We start from the raw sequence: 19,114 nt of genomic DNA, 5'->3' as shown, positions 1-19,114 counted from the left end.
AACCCTCTGAGGCCTCTTTAGATCCTGCATATTGGAGCCTCCATACCAGGCAGTGATGTAACCAGTCAGAATGTTCTCCACTATACATCTGTAGAAATTTGCAAGTCTTTAGTGTCATACCAAATCTCCTCAAACTCCTAATGAAGTAGAACCACTGGCTTGCCTTCATGATTGCATCAATGTGTTGAGCCCAAGATAAACCTTCTGAGACATTGACACCCAGGAACTTGAAGTTGCTCACCCTTTCCACCACTGACCACTCAATGAACACTGGTGTGTGTTCTCCCAACTTCCCCTTTCTGAAGCTCACAATCAATTCCTTGGTCTTCCTACAGATGTAGTCATCAGGGAGATCATGAGGTTCCCTGACTTCCCACATTTTGCGGGAGGAGCATTCCACTGCCTTAACTGGCATCCTGCCAACACTGAATCAAGTATTAGGATCAACAACAAAATTACCTGTTCTTACTTGTGCCTCCTCACCAAAGCCTTTTTAAAGATCCACTCTCACTCTCACTCTCACTCTCTCACTCCCAACACCTGCCTCTCACTCAGCCTCTTCACACCAAAGTCTCAGCTCCCCCCAACCTACACTTATCCACTTTCACAAAAGCCACTCCAAAAGGCCCCTATCTTCTTTTTATTGGCTGCTGTTAATGAGCTAATTAGCCAATCAACTATTAACTAACAATTTTCAAACTTGCCTCTTTTAGAGTCCTGTAAAGTGAAACTCACCAGCAAGCCCCAAGACCTACCTCTCTTAAACTCTCCCGCTCTCGCTCCAAGTCTCAACTCCTGTTAAAGAGAAACTCGTCTGAAAGTCTCTGCTTATAATTCTCCAGCGCTGGCAACATCCTCATAAATCTCCTCTACATCATCTCTGGTGTTATCACATCCTTCCTGTAGAATAATGACCTTAATTGTGTATGTGTATCTGTATGGCACCATACCTGTTAAAGTTAATGGGTTAGCAGCTGGAGGCTCGTAACAACAACTCAGTGACTCGAGTTTGAATTCTGCGCACAGATGACCTGCATAAGAAGTACAGCATTACACACACCACCCACCTGCCCCGCAGGGTACCTGCTGCCCCATCTATGGAATGGTCTGTGGTTCTCACATTGGCCTTATCGGCTACCTCAGGACCTCCGAAACCAGAGTGGAATCAAGTCTTCCTTGATCCCAATGAATTGCCCAAGAAGAAGTTATTTTAGGGGTGTTTCAAAAATATTGTAGTCATCATCATCGTCGTCGTGGCTATCCCTCGAGGTCGAGGATGATGGTCTTCGTTCTGTTGATCTATTTATGGGCTCTCAAATGATCCACAGAGCAAAGACGCCTGTGCGTGTATTTGTTTAATGTGTACTTGATGTTGCACTACAAAAAGCACATGAAACTTCACAAATCTGATTCCAATGGCATGGAAACTATGACGATTGGAGCTGACGGATTTGTTGCAGCCTTCATCTGCCTTCATAGCCATTGAGTTCGAAGTAACTTCGTCCACCTGTTCCACCGTTAAGGTCTTGGCTGGATTGTTCTTTGTCAGGGACCTCACCATCGACCTTACCGCCATGGGTGACCCTACCAGGAACACAGCTCCAGACAGCATCGCTCTCGTAGTAATTGTAGTAATTGAGTTGTGAAACATAAGTTCATGTAAAGTTTTTGACATAACTTACTTGGTCAGTTGGAATCAAGTGGTAGACATAGTACTTTGTCAGGATTAATTAGTAACCTCACAGTAAGTGACCTCTGAGGAAGAGTGATCATAATGATAGGGTGTTTTATACTGAGTTTGAGAACAATTTTGTTAAGTTTGAAACAAAAGTCTTAAAGTTAAAAAGATCAAACTACCTTGATATGTAGGGAGAATTGGAAAATTATGTTTAGAAAGTGGCAGTGGATAAATGTCAGCAGATATTTAAATAAATAATAATTTGTAATTAATATAATTTCCTTAATCTAAAAAAGTATTAGTGGTCCAACCATAATTACAAGAGAAATTATAAGTAATATTAATGTCTTTTTGATACAGTGCTATCAAAAAGACTAATACTCAGAACAGTGAGGATATTCAAATTTAGACACTGGTTGACCAAGTCATTGATAGAAAATATGAGTGTAAACAAGCAAAACAAAATTATAAGAGTTTTGAGGGTAAAGGAAGATATGAGCAAAAGCAAGAGTGGGTCTTTTACAGGCAGTGATAGGTAAAATAATGGAGAATATGAATGTGGCAGACACATTAACTCAACACTCTGTATGTCTTCATAGAAGACATGAGAAATATTTCAGATACAGGTCTCAAATATCTGACGAGAAGGATGTACTGAAGAAACTAATGGGACTATACAACAACAAATCTAGCCAGCAGACTAGATATGAAAAGAAGTGGCTACAACTATGGAGGATGGATTGGCTTTAACCTTCCAGGATTCTCTACATTTTAGAATGGTTTTGGAGGATTGAAATTTAGCATATTATTCAAGGCAAGAGACAAAAACAAGGAATTCCAGGTCAGTTAATGGGAAGTGGGAAAATGTTAGAATCTATTTGGAGTGGGCAATGTAGCACTTAGAACATTTTAATATGATTGGACAAAGTCAACATGAATTTATGAATGGGATTAATGGTAATCCTGGATTGAGTGTTGGTTACTAGATAGAAAGCAGTGAGTAGGAATAAATACCTCGCCCAGTTTGCTACTCTATAACTAGTTGGGTACTGCAAGGATCATGGTTTGTGCTTCGACTATGAGGACAGCAAGTGTAATATATCTGGGTTTGTTGCCAAAGCAAAGCTAGGTGGGGATGAAAACTGTGAAGGGGATAAAAAGGGATATATTTCAGTTGAGCGAATAGGCAAATGGGTATAAAGTGTTGTTTAGTAGGAAAATAGAAAAACGGTATATTTTTGGAAAGGTAGGAGGCTAGGAAATATTGGCAGAGGGATCTAGGTGTCCTTGTACAGAATGTTAACGTGTAGGTAAAGGATTAGCTCAGCAACAAGTCAGTTAGATCGTATTACAAATGGAGTGGAAGAGTGATGATGCCTATTGCAATAATATAGTGACTTGGTGAGATCACATTTGAACTACTGAACACAGTTTTGGTCTCCTTACCCAACGATATACATAGCTAACTTTGAAGGAGTGAAATGATAGGATTGTCCTTTGTACAGAGACTGAGTAGACTAGGTCTATATCCCCAGATCTTAGAAGAATGAGAGATGGTCTTATTGAATCTTAACTGGTAAAATTCTTGACAGGTAAAACAATCTCATAAGTAGTGGGTTCAAAATCAGTTGGCACATTGGAAAGAGTCATAGTGGAACTGCTCACATTGTCGCATGTAGAAATTACATGTAGCAAATATCATGACTAAAATATGCTTGAAAATGGAATCTTGTATATAGAAGGCACGACTTGTGATGCCAATGATTGTTTTGTGGATCAATGCTATTCATCGCAACCATTCCAATTTGCAACCATTCTATGGGTGAATATAATTCTCCTGAATTCTACATTGTATTTATTAGCGACTCTTTTATATTAATAGCTTCTAGTTTAAGGGCTTCCCAAAGTTAAAGCTGTTTCTCCCCCTCTACTCAATCCAGCCCTTCATGATTTTAAAGAATCTATTAGGCTATCTATTCAGTGTTTCTAGAGAGAATTGCCTCAGCTGTTCATTTTGTTCTAGTTCAATTAAAATCTCAATTTTGGGATCATCCCAGTAACCTATTTTTTTTACACCTTCTCTGGTGCCTCCATAATTTGGGAGTAGTCTACGAAAGTTCTGTACAAATTTAACAATTTCAATAGCTGAAGAATTACTCATGGTCTTAAGATACCAATTGGAAGATGCTGGGTTGGATAATTTGGTTGCTGAATAGGCCAAAATCCTTTATCCCTAAATTTTGGTCCTGTGGATAATTGCTAGTCACTATAGTTGTTTCTAACACTAATTATCTGATGATTCTTCCATGACTGTAGGTGGAATGGACAAATATATATAAATCACTTGGGATGGGGAATTTGTTCGGTTTGATTCTTGGTATCCATCCTGATTTAAAAATCTTCCTAAATATTGGCTGTTGGTTTGATCCACAGTATTTCTGGAAAATAACTCCGAATAATCCTACCATTTTCTCTTCTTCAACTATTTCATTCTTTCAACTGTTGAGGTCTAACTCCATCCCACCTTTCAGTAGTGAACCTCTCCTGTACCATTGCATGGTTGCAATACTCACACACCAGCTTGATCTGTAACTATATGATCACTGCAACAAAGAGGCTCAAAGTTCACCTGTAGCTACTTCCTAACTGTGGAGGTGACAGGGTAGATGTTAGAGCTTGTAAACCTCAGGCTGAAGTTCAATGACTTTCTTTCTGAAACGTGTAGTAGATGCAGATGGAAAACAAAACAAACTTAGAAAAATAGGTAGGTAGATGTATAAGGGATATGTTACTTATATGTGTATAGTGATTCTATGTCATGTATGTTACATGTGTGTGTAACTCAATCAGACACAGAATCTTAATGCTTGCTTGTCCAGAACTGCATATTTACCACGTTTATTTTTTTTATTGACAATGCATTAAAGTGTTCACAAACATCTGAAGACTCTAATTCCAACACCCATGGTTTACACTTCAAGAGACTACTGACCATCTGAGACAGCATGTAGATATATTATACAGTTGTCACAGCCATCACGTATATACAACATCAGAGGCGGCTTCCAAAATATACAAAGCTGGGGCACTGTGGGAAGAGGCATGGATTAACTGACAACAGAAATAAGAAAACAGATCATTCTATTAGTTCACCATTACGTAGACAAAGGTTGCAAATCAATCAGATTGAAATTTGAAGTTGTGGAAGTTGCCTGTTTGACTCAAATGTCCTGGAAGTGAACTTTTGGAAGAGTCAGTGCTGAAGTCATTTCTTAAGGGTTATAGCAATGCCAATTGTTACAATTTGGCAAACTGTCTTGAAATATTTACAAATCCCCTCTTGGTTTCTTTGTATTTTATGTCACAGCTTCCCTCTGCAATTCATTGGTGCTGAGATTTGTATTGATGGCAGGCTGGGGTGGGTGGGGGAGAGGGGGGGAAGGAGGAGGAGCACAAAATTGCCACTATCTCTTCCACCGTCACTTATACACCCCATGAAATAGTTCTACAAGCTTTGTGTGAACGGAATGTTGGGCAACTGGAGAGATACACCCACCCCAGTATTGCATTACCGTCCAATCCCATTATCCCAGCTCCCACCGACCCCGCTTTCTCTCTCTCTTTCTGGATAAGTGGAAACCACCTTGATTAAACTGTTGCTATATAATGAAACCTCATCCACTGAGCATGTTGCAATTGGCATTCATTCAGAACAATCCACAACAATCAAGCATATCCTGTGACTTGCCATATTTTTTATGTACTCGTTCATTTACTTTACTACTGCCGTTTATCTTGCTGGTGTCCATTTTACAGGCTCAGGGTGTGAGAGCTGAGTGAAACATAAGGCACAGCTCAAGGCTCCCTTAACAGCTCAACTTTCAGTACAGAACCAAGGGAATAGAGTTTAATATTTTCTGATGTTACTATATTCCTTGAGCTATTTTTTTCCTCACCCTGTTTCTTGCTGGAGGTAAGTAAATAAAGAACTAACAGATTGGAGCAAAGGATACAAATCCATGGGGACACTGATGACATGAGAAGTGAGTTGGGGAAACATATTTTATCTAAAAGGTTACAGAGGAGGAAAAGTGACCAAAGGATGCTGTTAATATTATCAAGAACTGACATCAATGAAAATTCAATCTGTTTCCACTGAAGGCTTGGAGGATATGATGAAAAAATAGGTAGCTGATGTTCATGGGTATGGTGAAAAGATGGTGAAAAAGTGCATAGGTTATGTTGAGGGATAACCTGAGAAGATGCAAGGGATAGAACAGGAAAACATTTAAACTGCATTGATTTATGAGACGGGGTAAGCTTTTAAGGCAGAATGTCTTTCTTTCCCCCTTTTCTTAAATTTCCTCATGTCCTGTTCATTTTAGGGAAAGGAATTTAGTTTTGGTAAACAGCACTTTTAAATTAATGCATAATGATTGTTGATCTATTTGTTAAAGCAATGATATACTGGTAAAGAATTGCAGTTGAATAGAATGGTAAAGCCACATGTCAGACACATTTGACCTTTCTTTCTGGTGAAGGACTGGGCATTTATCCCTTGGCATAAGTAGCAAAAGTGAGAATGCTTCACCTTTCTTATTCGCTAATCTCACTTGATATGGGCATGCTCTGTAGGTTGGTTGGCCTAAGGCACAGCCCCCAGCTCAAATTGCTTTGCAGAGAAGAGGTTTTGGAACTTTTTTCAACTCTATATCTTATGTTACAGTCAGACATAATCCACAGGCTGGCTGGCCAAGGTTATATCTGTCACATCAAAAAGCCCAAAAAAGAAGCATTTCACTTATGCACAGTTTTCTTTTTCCTTTGGTGAGTTACTGGACTAATTCACCTACCATCCCCAGTCTTCGGCTGTCATCCTGGATGAGAGGGACCAGCAGAATACATTACCTTGTATTAATAGTGATATGTATTGAAAGTGGACCGTGTAAAGTATTAATCTTCTAAATCTGATTGTTCGTTGTTTCAGTTCTCCATAATCCATGTTAGCAGCTGGGGAAAATAAATGGAAATTGTCCACTTAGGATTCAGGGTTCAAGTCCTATTTATTTGAGAACCGTGTAAGATTGTGATTGAATGGTAAATGACTGCTTAAAGTCATCCTTACTAAATGTGACCTCATGTTTGTTGCCAACAGGTTAATTTGTCTTTGTTTTGTATCTGACAAAATGCCTACTAATACGCATCTAGTGTTTGCAGTTCTGCAGAATCTCATCACCCATTGTAAACAAAAATCAAATCTAAGAACTCACTCCTTCTACTCTACCACAAGATGACGAGATTACGAGTCTAGGTTGAGTTGGGAGAGGAACATTGCTCTGGTGGAAAAATTGTTGCCAAGTGCCCAAATTCCACTTGCACTGGAGCACACTTACTACCTGTTCTCAAACTGAGGCTCTATAGAATAGAGGGATGATTAACACATTCAAACTGCCATGCCAAGATACTGCAAAGCTCTTACTTATGCTTCAAATATTTTCTCTCAGCATTCATACAGACTCCTAACTTCCTTTCCCATCACCTTCATGTACTGAATCTCACTTTGAAAAGGTGTTGGGAGCATCGTCAACCTTCAGGTGTCTCACACAAGATTGTTAGCAGTACACTTGCCATTGTGACCAAGTCTATTCAGATTCTTACATTGACACACACTTTCCAGAGGCAATAGAAGACAGAAAACAAGAGCTGAAGAATTCTGTAACCATTCTAGACTAATATCTAAAATTCCAAATGTTGATGTCAGCTCTTCGAATATAGAAACATAAGAACAGGCATAGGAATAGGCAGCATACTCCTGGTTCATGCTACACCACTCAATTAGACTTTGGCTGATCTGTATATCAGCTCCATACACCTGCCTTGCTTTCATGACTCTTAATTCCCATGTTTACAAAAATCTGCCCCAGTTGAGAAAGTTTCACGTTATCTAGCCACAGAAATTTTTGGGTAAGAGAGAGGGAGGGGGGAGCGAGAGAGAGAGAGAGAGAGAGAGAGAGAGAGAGAGAGAGAGAGAGAGAGAGAGAAAGAGAGCTAGATTTCCAGTCTGGTGTGTATCTCCCAACATACCAACAGTAAGATGATCACTGCCTCATCCATTGGCTGCACTACTGGAAAATCAGAGTGCACATTCCTGGTCCATGCTTCATATTGGAAAATCAGCTCCACTATCTGTGATTCCATAAGGCCAGATCACTCTCTCTTTCAGATCACTCTCTCTTTGCTGGTGTGATGCATAGCCAGAGGTGAAAGTTTGAATGCAAATGAAAATCAGATGATGCTGTGCATTTGCACAGAACTTCATACCAATGGGAAGGCATTACCACCACCAGTGACATGTGAGCCAGACATCAGACTTCTCCAAATGAGACTCTGCAGTTAAAGTGACTGAGCATACACTCATCATGGAAAACACACTTCAAGTGTAAATAAATGGAGAGGAAAGTGATTCCTTCTGCTGTAGGGAAGGGGTAGTTTGGGGAGGGAGAGGGTGAAGGGGCTACGTGAACATACATTGCAACAGGACGGTCTTCATGTGCATTGAACGTGAGAAAGAGCATATCACCCAACTGACATGTGGTAAATGACAAACAGCACGGACAATGCAGCAGTCCACCACAAGTGCAGGACACACACGCACACACACCAATGTGCAATTGAAAATTCTGTTGCGAATGGTAAATTGCTTCCTTGGTTTGACAAGCTTCCACTGAGGCACAGTATCTAAAATGTTGAAAGGATACTGACCAGGACTCAGATGCTTCCAACTCTCAAGAGCTTTGGTTCAACCAAAGAGCCACCATAAAGTCCAGTATGTAATCTGCAGCCACAAAGTTAGTTCATACTTCAGTGTGAACTACTTTGAGGTGTTTTATTTAGCAGCAATTGATTATGCCTGCATTCATCTTGTTTTGACTAACTGTTTACAACAATCTGTAGAACGTAACAATAGAGGGTTCAATATATGCATAGCAGAAAGCTTCTTTTAATTAAACAGCAACCTTAATACACGACTTTTACTTAATGCTGGACTTTAAGGTATTGCAGTGACCCGAGAAGCAGATGGTGTATCTTTTTCCACCTGTTGAGGATGGGGGAGTTGGTGATCGTCTTTTTGGTTTAAATAAAGCACCATGAGGAACTTGTGGAGGTGTTTGTCACCATGCCCTGACAGCTCACAGAGGGCTGTGCTTGTTGGGGCTCCATTGACCAACATCCAAAGCAACACTTCCATTTCTCCCAACCCTGCAAGCTCCAGTACCTGCAGCATGTTGGAGTTGTTCCGTCCTGAGCAAGAGCCCGATGCCCCACTTGGCATGAATACTTGACTTATAACACTGGGATGTAGTTGCCAACTGGTGATTAATGCCATTTGTAAATAAAATTGCGATGCACAGGAGTGACTAAATGTGTGGCAATCTGCATCACAGCTTGTAAGCTCTAAAGCAGACGCATCTTGGGCTGCCCACTGCTACTGATAGATCTGAGACAATTAGAGCAAACTGCTCAAGATGGCTTCAGGTTCTCTGGCCCCTACACCACCCAAACAAGAAGGACATACTCCTGTGGGGTCAGAGAGGTAGTAACATTGGTAGTTAGAAGCAGCTGATGTAAACCATAAAAGAAAACCCAATCTGAGTCATCGTATTCCTGCCCCCCATCCCCAATCTGGTCCATTATATCTCGTCCATCAAGGGTCAACAATTGAGGGTCATACTGGTACAGGCATTAGGCTGTCAGCATCTCCTCCACAGACAAGGGGACAACAAATCAGCACAGTTTGTTTCTACAGCCACTAATTAACAAAACACTGAGAGGAAAAGATCTGTTTAAGGACAGTGGCACTGATGTGTGTGTGTGTGTGTGTGTGTGTGTGTGTGTCACTGCCAGCTGTACACACCACCATATTCAGTACCAAATGGTGCGGAGTATAACTGGCAGCTGGTGTTCCTGCTTGTACTTAGTACTGGCGACCAAAGTCAGATTTCTCCGCTTGAGTCCTTCAGACCCAGCAATGGTGTGGGTGCTGACTAGGTCATGAAAATTCCAACACGACAAACAGCTATCCAAATATTTGCAGCTGGGGAGGAGGGGCAGACAATACTATTCAACTTCAACAGTAACAATTCTTATTAAAGATTAAGAATACATTATCAGTATAGAGCTAAACGTGAAATATATACAATATTCACCCTTTTACTACTCCATGATTCCAGTTTTGTAAATCTCCTTTAGCATTCATTTGTCCAAATAGATAATTCTTCCCCTCCCTGCAGCAACTAACCTGTCAATTCTTCTTGGCCACAAATCTCACACTGTTCATGGAGCCTTCTGTGAGACAAGATTCACCTTTAAGCAGATACAAATCAACATGGGGCTTTGGCGAGGACGAACCAACCAATAAGGAGCTTTACGGATCATTTAAGGCTCTCCTTCAGTTTGCCCATCAGCTCCTCTGTTTATTCCCAGAGGTCTTGTGGACCCATAAAGAGCTCTGTGCCTGAGGGGGCAGCACATTCCAATCAGCCTCTTCTTCTCTGTTGGGAATAGTTTGGATACCACAAACTGCCTTCACTGTCTTCTTCCCCCCTCCCCCTCACCCTTTCCTCAAAACAAAAACATAAGGAGCACAACAGCATCTAGTGCCCATGGTAAGGAGCTCGTTCGTCACTGATGTCTAACCGCTTGCTGAAGACACACAGAGCATCACACGCACACGGAACATGGCGCTCCCCGGCGCCAGCGACACGGTTTTTGCTTTCACACAACTATTAATTTTTAATCCTCAATAAATTACTACACGTAGAGCAGGCATTTTAGATGGGCATTCACATCAATGCTGGAAAGGCTAAGTTGACTATGTACATAAGAGTCCAATTTGATATCTGGAGTGGAATTCAAGCTGGTTCTTGATTCTTGTCAGATCCTCATCTGACTGCTCCTCCTTCTGGACAGCTTTGACCTGCAAGGAAAATGTAGGCTCTTCAGAACAGGTAACATTGATTTAGAACACCGTCTGAAATCCCTCATGATAGCGCTCTCTGACACATCCATATATCTCATCAGAATAACAATTTCCATTACACTAACAGACCACACATGGTGTACTCACCATCATTGGTATGACATTCTCTGCTACACGTCATAATTCCTTTGTATAACTCATTTAACTCAACAGTATGGTAATATACTCATAACTCACACTGTAATGTAGAAATACTGTATGCTGCACCCCTCAATATTATGTTCTCTAATATAAACCATTTCCTTCACTGCAACACTATGATATATCCCAGACCCTAAAACACAACACTTTCTTATATAACTGACCCCACTTATAAGAATGTACTCAGATAAATTCAATACGGTTCACTACAATACTGACAGATATATCCCTCACCTCTCAATATAACATTGTTCTCACTATAACAGTTTCTGATGTACCCCAAATTTCTCACTTACATTTTTTCATACACCTATATTTATAAATGTTGCTAATATTCCACATATCCACAAATAAACAAATCTGTTTCCTCCCACAGCATCCAATATAACTCTGCTTTACCCCTGTAAGTATTTCAGATACAAACCAAAGTCCCCACTGTAAGACTCTAATAAAATTCATACCAAAACATGTTCTGATGTACTCCCCACTCATTGTAACATTCTTTGCTGTGCCCCACACCATTCACTATAATACTGTGATATACACCACCCTACTCTATAACATGGCTCAAAAATTGTTCTCATTATAATACTCCTATATATTCCACACATCCTCAATATAGCAATCTTTGATGTATACCATAAACTCACAATGTTAAATAACACTCTGATAAATCCCATACACTGCCATTGTGACAACTAATATGTTAATTTTATTGCAAGGGAGCGCAAATGTAGTGAGGTCGTGCTACAATCATACAAGACATTAGGAGATCACACCGGAATATTTTATATACCTTTGATTTCCTTTTTTAAGGAGTGATCTACTTGAATTGGAGGTACTTCAGAGGAGGTTCACTAGGTTGAGTTCTGGGATGAATGGGTTGACTTAAGAGGAATGTTGAGATGGCTAGGCCAATTCTCACTGGAGTTTAGAAGAATGAGAGGTGATCTTACTGAAGATTCTGATCGGACCAACAGAACTTGAACTAGGGAGCTTGAACTAGGGGGTCTAAATTTAGAATAAGGAGCTGCCTTATTAAGAAAGAGATGGGAAGGAATATTTTCTTTCAGGGGATTGTGAAACCTTTAGAATTCTCTACCCCAGAAAGAACTTGAAGCTGAGACACTGAATATATTCAAGGCTGAGCCAGACAGATTGTTGGACTGTATGGAAGTTAAGGGTTATGGAACAGGGACGAAAGTGGAATCTAGGCCAAGATAAGGTTAGCCATGATATTGAATGGCAGAGGAGGATCAAGGAGCCAGCTGACCTCATCCTGCATCTATGTCTTCTGTTCCTACTTCTTAAGTCCAATATCTCCAATTTAACATATGAAGGAGAAAATATTAAAAATACTCAGCAGGTCAGGCAGCATCTATGGAGACAGAAACAAAGCCAATGTTTCTGGTCAATGACCTTTCATTTGATTTCCCTTTCAACTGTAAATGATTTTGTTTTTCAACCTCAATATAAACTGTCTGATTTACCCTATAACCCTCACCATAACATACAGTATCTGGTATACCTACTACTAAGAATTTAGTTCATTGCTGACAAGCCTGAAATTTTTTCCCTTAATTTGAATTATCTCAGGAAGTGGCAGAATCATGCCTTTGTGAACCTTTGGGCCTTGTGGTAAAGGTTCTCCAAAAGTGCCTTTACACAGTGAGTTCCAGAATTTCACCCAGTGAGTATTTCCAAGTCAGAGAGGTGCTTGACATGGAGGGGAAATTGCTGGTGTTCTCATGGGTCTGATGTCTTTATTCCTTTAGATGTGAGAAGATGTGGGTTTGGGAGATACGATCAAAGAAGTCTATTTGGGGGCTGCAGTGAATCTTGTAGATGGCAGATATTTAGAGCTACAGTGCCCTGTTGGTGGAGGGAGTGAAGATTTCAGTTGGTAAATGGTGTACCCCTTAAGCAGGCTGCTAAGTCCTGGATGGTGTTCAGCATCTTGAGTATGGCTCAAGCTGCACTCATCTGAACACATGCATAACATTTGACACGCTTTACTTGAAGTCTTTGGGGATACAGAGGGTGAGTCATTTAGCACAGAACACCATGTTTTTGACCTCAGCTACTTATCTATGTGGCAGGTCCAGTGAAATGTCTGGTTAATGGGAACCCCAGGATGTTTGAAGTTGATGGTGGGGGAACGCAACAATGGCAATGCCATTGGATGTGGATGGTCTGCGGTTGGGGTCTTTATTGTTGAATGCTCATTACCAGGCATACATGTGATGTGAATGTTATTTGCCACTTATCAGTCCATGCCTGATCTAAGCTTTCTGTGCACTGTCACAGAATTCGCATCTTCTTCAACAGCGAACCTTCAGGCAAGAGACTGAAGTGAATCCAATTTTCTGAAGACTGATACCTGTTATGGTGGGTACCTTGGAAGGCCAAGATGGATCAAGCACTCAACCTGTCCGACTGAAGATGGCTGCAATTGACTCAGCCTTGCCTTTTGCACTCATGCTGCACTCTGTCATTATAGTGGAGCCCCTTCCTGCTGTTGGTTGCTCAACAGTCTGCTACCATTTGTGATTAGATGTAGTAGAACTGCAGACCCGATCCATTGATGTGGTGAACAGTTAGCTTTGTCTTCTCTATGCTGCCACTGTTGTTGAGCATTTATATGCCAGATTGGTGTTTCGTTTTTATGGATGTTTGTCCCAAGTTTATTCTTCTAGAGTCCTCATTGAACCTGGGCTGGTCCTCTAGCTTGATGATAATATGGAGTGTGGGATACCTCGGACCATGATGAATATATTTCTGCTGCTGCTGATGGCTCACAGTGAGGTGCAACTGCCCTGATTTGAGAAGTCACACCTGTTTTAAAATACTCTCTTTTAGCACAGTGATGGTGTCACACACAACAAAATAGGTGTCTTCATTTGAAAATGGTACATGGTCTCTACAACTATGTGCAGTGCTCACACCTACCAGTACTGACATGCACAAATACTGTATATCTGCAAAAGCTGAGTTAATGTGGCTGAGGCCAAGTATAGTTTTGCCTTCAGTTGGGCATTCTTATCACACTTGGGTAGCAAAGTCCTCCAGACTCCACGATGGTTGATATATTCCGCCATTGGGCAGGACATATCCAGAGATGGTGATCAAAGGAACATTTATATTTCTATAGCAACCTTCACAATTTCAAGACATCAGAATGCTAGAGGATTTGAACACAAAAGATGTCTTACTATAGTTAATTAGGGCCTTGGTGGTGAAGGCACACCTGGATTAATTTTAGTCTCCTTACTTATTTAGCTGCCACAAAACAACAAATTTCACATCATATGTCAGTGATAATAATTCTGAATCTGAGTGTAACAATGATTCACCAGATTGGTTCCTGGCAATATAAGGAGAGATTCAGTAGGCTAAGCTTCTATACTCTTGTTCAGATAAATGAGACATGACCAATCTGGACTGTACAAAAGGACTTGCGTGGAGCAGATCCAGGGAGGATGTTTCCCCTGGCTAAAGATTCCAGTACTTAGGAGTCACAGTCTTACAATAACGTCAGCCTTTTAGGACTGAGATGAGGAGAAATTCCTTCACCTAGAGTGTGTTGGGTCTTTGGAATTCTCTTTCCCAGACGAATGTGGAAGCTCAGCCATTGATTGCATTCAAAACACAGATTGACAGGTTTCTGGATTTTAGAGGAAACAAGGGATATGGGGATAGTGCAGGAAAATGGTGATTGAGGTAAAGGTCAGTCATGATTTCACTGAATAGCTGACCAGGCTCGTGTGGTCCAATATGGCTCCTAGTTCTTATGTTCTTATAGCCCTATAACTTTTAACAGCCAAGAAAATCATTTTTGGAGTGTTATAGTTATTTCAGAGCAATGAAATAATGACCAGATCATCTGCTTTAATGAAGCTGACTGAAGGAATAAGCCTGGATACCAAGGTAACTTTCCCAACTTCTTCAAGTAGTCTCATAAATCTTTTATGTCCACCACAAACTGAAAAAAGGCCTTGCTTCAATGTCTAAACCAAAAGGCCGTACCACACACATTGCATTGATCCATCCACTCAACTGGAGTCTCAACTTAGATATAGACCATTAGGTAGCGTAATGGTAAGAGTTGTTGGGACTGAGAGACAGAGAAAGTTTAGCATACTGACTGAGACGTATTATCTTGTTTTTATGATTATGTCATGCTGTTGCAGTCCTATTCAGGCCACACTTCCAACTCTTTTTCCAGTACATCAATGACTGCATTGGTGCTGCTTCCTTCACTTCTCCATTCCACTCCCATTCTAACCTCTCTGTCTGTGGCCTGCTGCACTGTTACAACAAGGCCCAATGCATGCTTGAGGAACAACACCTGATCTTCCATCTGGGCACGCTGCAGCCCTCTGGACTCAACCTCAAATTGTCCTACTTTAGGTAACTCAATCTTTCTTTCTGTCTGTATCAGAACTGCCCATTTCTGCCAGTCATCATCTTGGCTCAGTTTTTTTTATTTTCCTATTCGTCTCGTCTGGCCTGCTGGGCAAGTCCCACAGCCTTACTATTAATAACACTTAACACTGACAAAGAAACGTGATGTGCTTGTAACTGCCACTCTAACTGCTCATGTCAACATATTGGTCTCACCCTATCAGAGATATTCCATTTGTTCTACCCATCCTTCCCCCACCTTCTCTACTACTGAAAACTAACATGTTTTTCCACTTTATCCCAGTTCTGATGACGGGTTCCAGACCTGTAACGTTAACTGTTTCTCTTTCCATAGATTCTGTCTGACCTGCTGAGTGATTCCAGTATTTTCTCTTTTTATTTCAGATTCCTAGCAACTTCAGTTTGTTGACACTATTTTCACACTACTGCTTGATTGGACCAGGGAGCATCTTTTCCAAGTCCTGAGGTATTAGTAAGGATGGTTTATCTGGGTTGATTCAATGTTATCATTGTCTGATTCAGGCCACAATCCTGAATATGATATTGCCTGATATAGCCTACGTCCCTCCTTGAACCACTGCACACCCCTCCCTGTAACACTGCCTGACACAGCCCACATTCCTTACTGTTACAGCGTCTGATATAGCCCACATCCCTTACTGTAATATTGCCTGATGCAACCCACATCCCTCACTGTAATACTGCATGGTATAGCCCACATCCCTCAGTGTAGCACTGTTTCATATATCCTACACCCCTCAAAATAATTCCCTGAAACAATCCTTACTGTCATAGATGGTATTGATCACTAGAAAATGATTTGATATAGCAGAAACTGTTAGAAATGCTCAGCACCTCCGGAAAGAGAAACAGAGTTAGAGTTTCATATTGATAACATTCCATCAACCCTCACTATAACCATCTCATGTAGCCCGGAGTAGTAAAAATCTCATTTGGAGTAAAAAACTGCAGATGCTGGAAGTCCAAACCAATAACATAGAATAGTTGAAATGCTTATCAGGTTGAATGGCATCAGTAGGGCGCGAAACAGAGTCAAATTTTTGGGTCATGGATTGTCATCACAAATACCATGTGATAAATATACACCTACCACTATAATCACAACCTTCACTATAACTATTTGATTTTGCCCACAACTGCTTTAGTGCGCAGACTGCTTGACATAGCCGCAATTTTCACTGTTACACTCTGATATCACCTTCACTGTAACTGTGTTATATAATCACACCCCCTCACTGTAAAACTCTCTGATAAAGCTTACACTCATGTCTATAGCACAGTCTGATATATCCCACACCCTTACTGTAAAACTAGTGTTAGGCGATAGTAAGCGGGACAGTCTGGATCAGGAATGACCTTGGAGAAGCTGACTGGCTCCATCCATTCCCTTGGCATGAATAAAAATCCTGGAAGCGACAGTTTACCGGCAGAGTTATTCTCGACTCTGTGGGACTGGAAGGGCCCAGATCTGCTCGAAGTGTATAGCACTATGCTTCTGGCTGGCAGCATGTCAGACTCCATGAGGAAGGGCATCATTACCCTCATCAAGTGGAAGGGGGAGAGGGAGGACATCAGGAATTGCAGACCCACCTCACTGGTGAATGTGGATTATACGATCTTGTCCAAGGCCATTGCCAACAAGGTCAAGTCTGGTCTGGGACAGATGATCCACCCAGACCAAATCTGTGTTGTACCAGACAGGAAAATCTTTGACAGCCTTGCGCTACTCAGGGATACCATCGCCAATGTGCAAGACAGAGGGGTGGATGCCTGCCTGGTCAGCTTGGACCAGGAGAAGGCCTTACATGGAACATAGAACATTATAGCACAGTTCAGGCCCTTCAGCCCATGATGTTGAGCCAACATTTTATCCTGCTCTAAGATCTATCTAATCCTTCCCTCCCACATAGGCCTCCATTTTTCTATCATTCATGTGTCTATCTAAGAATGTCTTAAATGTCCCTAATGTATCTGCCTCCACCACCTCTGGCAGTGCGTTCCACACACCCACCACTCTCTATGTAAAAAACTTACCTCTGACATCCCCCCATACCTTCCTCCAGTCACCTGAAAATTATGTCCCTTTGTGTTAGCCATTTTCACACTGGGAAAAAGTGTCTAACTGTCCACTCGATCTATGCCTTTTATCATCTTGTACACCTCTATCAGGTCACCTCTCATCCTCCTTCGCTCCAAAGAGAAAAGCCCCAGCTTGCTCAACCTACCCTCATAAGACATGCTCTCTGATCCAGGCAGCATCCTGGTAAATCTCCTCTGCACCTTCTCTAAAGCTTCCACATCCTTCCTATAATGAGGCGACCAGAACTGAACATAATACTCCAAGTGTGGTCTAACCAGAGTTTTATAGAGCTGCAACATTACCTTGCGGCTCTTGAACTCAATACTCCGACTAATGAAGGCCAACACACCATATGCCTTCTTAACAACCCTATCGACCTGCGTGGCAACCTTGAGGGATCGATGGACGTGGACCCCAAGATCCCTCTGTTCCTCCACGCTGCTGAGACTCCTACCATTAACCTTGTATTCTGCCTTTAAATTCAATCTTCCAAAGTGTATCACTTCACACTTTTCTGGGCTGAACTCCATCTGCCACTACTCAGCCCAGCTCTGCATCCTATCAATGTCCTGTTGTAACCTACAGTAATCTTCTATACGATCCACAACACCACCAACCTTCAAGTCATCAGCAAAATTACCAACCCACCCTTCCACATCCTCATCCAAGTCATTTATAAAAATCACAAAGAGCAGCGGTCCCTACAGAACACCACTGGTCACCGACCTCCAGGAAGAATATGCTCCATCTACAACCACCCTCTGTCTTCTATGGGCGAGCGAATTACGAATCAACACAGCCACGTTTCCCTGGATCCCATACCTTCTGACTTTCTGAATGAGCCTTCCATGAGGAATCTTATCAAACGCCTTAGTAAAATCCATGTACACCACATCTACTGCTCTACCTTCATCACATCCTCAAAGAATTCAATCAGGCTCATGAGGCACAACCTGCCCCCCACAAAGCCATGCTGCCTGTCCCTAATCAGCCTATGCTTCTCCAAATGCCCATAAATCCTTTCTCTAAGAATCTTCTCCAGTAATTTGCCCACCACTGAAATAAGACTCACTGGCCTATAATTCCCAGGGTTATCCCTACTCCCTTTCATGAACAAAATCCTGCTTTCAACATGATATCCCACACGTACATGATGGACATGCTCTCCAAAATGGGTTTTGGCGAGGGAATCAGAAATTGGATCGAACTGCTCTACACAGATTTCCGTAGTGCAGGCCAAATCAATGGGTGGGAGACAGACAGCTTCTCCATCAAGTCTGGAGTCAGGCAGGGTTGTCCACTCTCCCCTGTATTGTTTGTGTGTTGCATAGAACCCTTTGCCAGATCCATCAGGAAGGACGAGAGCATAAAAGGGGTGACATTGCCAGACAGTGGAGGCACCCAGGTGGAAACCTCCCTGTACAAGGACGACGTTGCCATCTTCTGCTTGGATCCTCAGTCAGTTCTAGATTGATTAGCATCTGCGATGAGTTTGAGTTGGCATTGGGAGCCAAAGTCAACCACAGGAAGAGTGAGGCCATGCTCTTTGGCAACTAGCCCAAATGATCCAACATCCCCTTCACCGTCAGGTCTGACTACCTGAAGGTGCTGGGGATCTGGTTCGGAGGGTCTGAGGCGTGTAACAAAAATTGGCTGGAGCGGATTGGGAAGGTCGAACAAAAACTGGGACTGACGAAACAGCATTCTCTGTCAATAACTGAGAAGAACT

General features: G+C 41.7%; 1 protein-coding gene across 28 annotated transcripts in view; it reads right to left on the bottom strand.

Moving 5' to 3' along the window:
- Window positions 1-6,983: 6,983 nt before the first annotated feature.
- kif1aa (kinesin family member 1Aa) overlaps window positions 6,984-19,114 on the bottom strand; it is a 230,642-nt gene continuing 218,511 nt past the window's right edge. For all 28 annotated transcript variants that reach the window (XM_052019026.1, XM_052019024.1, XM_052019028.1 and 25 more), the window contains one exon: window positions 6,984-10,655. In XM_052019026.1, coding sequence (XP_051874986.1) covers window positions 10,613-10,655 — 43 coding nt within the window. In that variant the 3' untranslated portion in view covers window positions 6,984-10,612. The remainder of the gene's footprint in view (window positions 10,656-19,114) is intronic.

This window comes from Pristis pectinata, chromosome 6 (genome assembly GCF_009764475.1).
Source record: "Pristis pectinata isolate sPriPec2 chromosome 6, sPriPec2.1.pri, whole genome shotgun sequence".
Taxonomy (NCBI): Eukaryota; Metazoa; Chordata; class Chondrichthyes; order Rhinopristiformes; family Pristidae; genus Pristis; species Pristis pectinata.
This window is presented reverse-complemented; position numbering and strand designations above follow the sequence as displayed.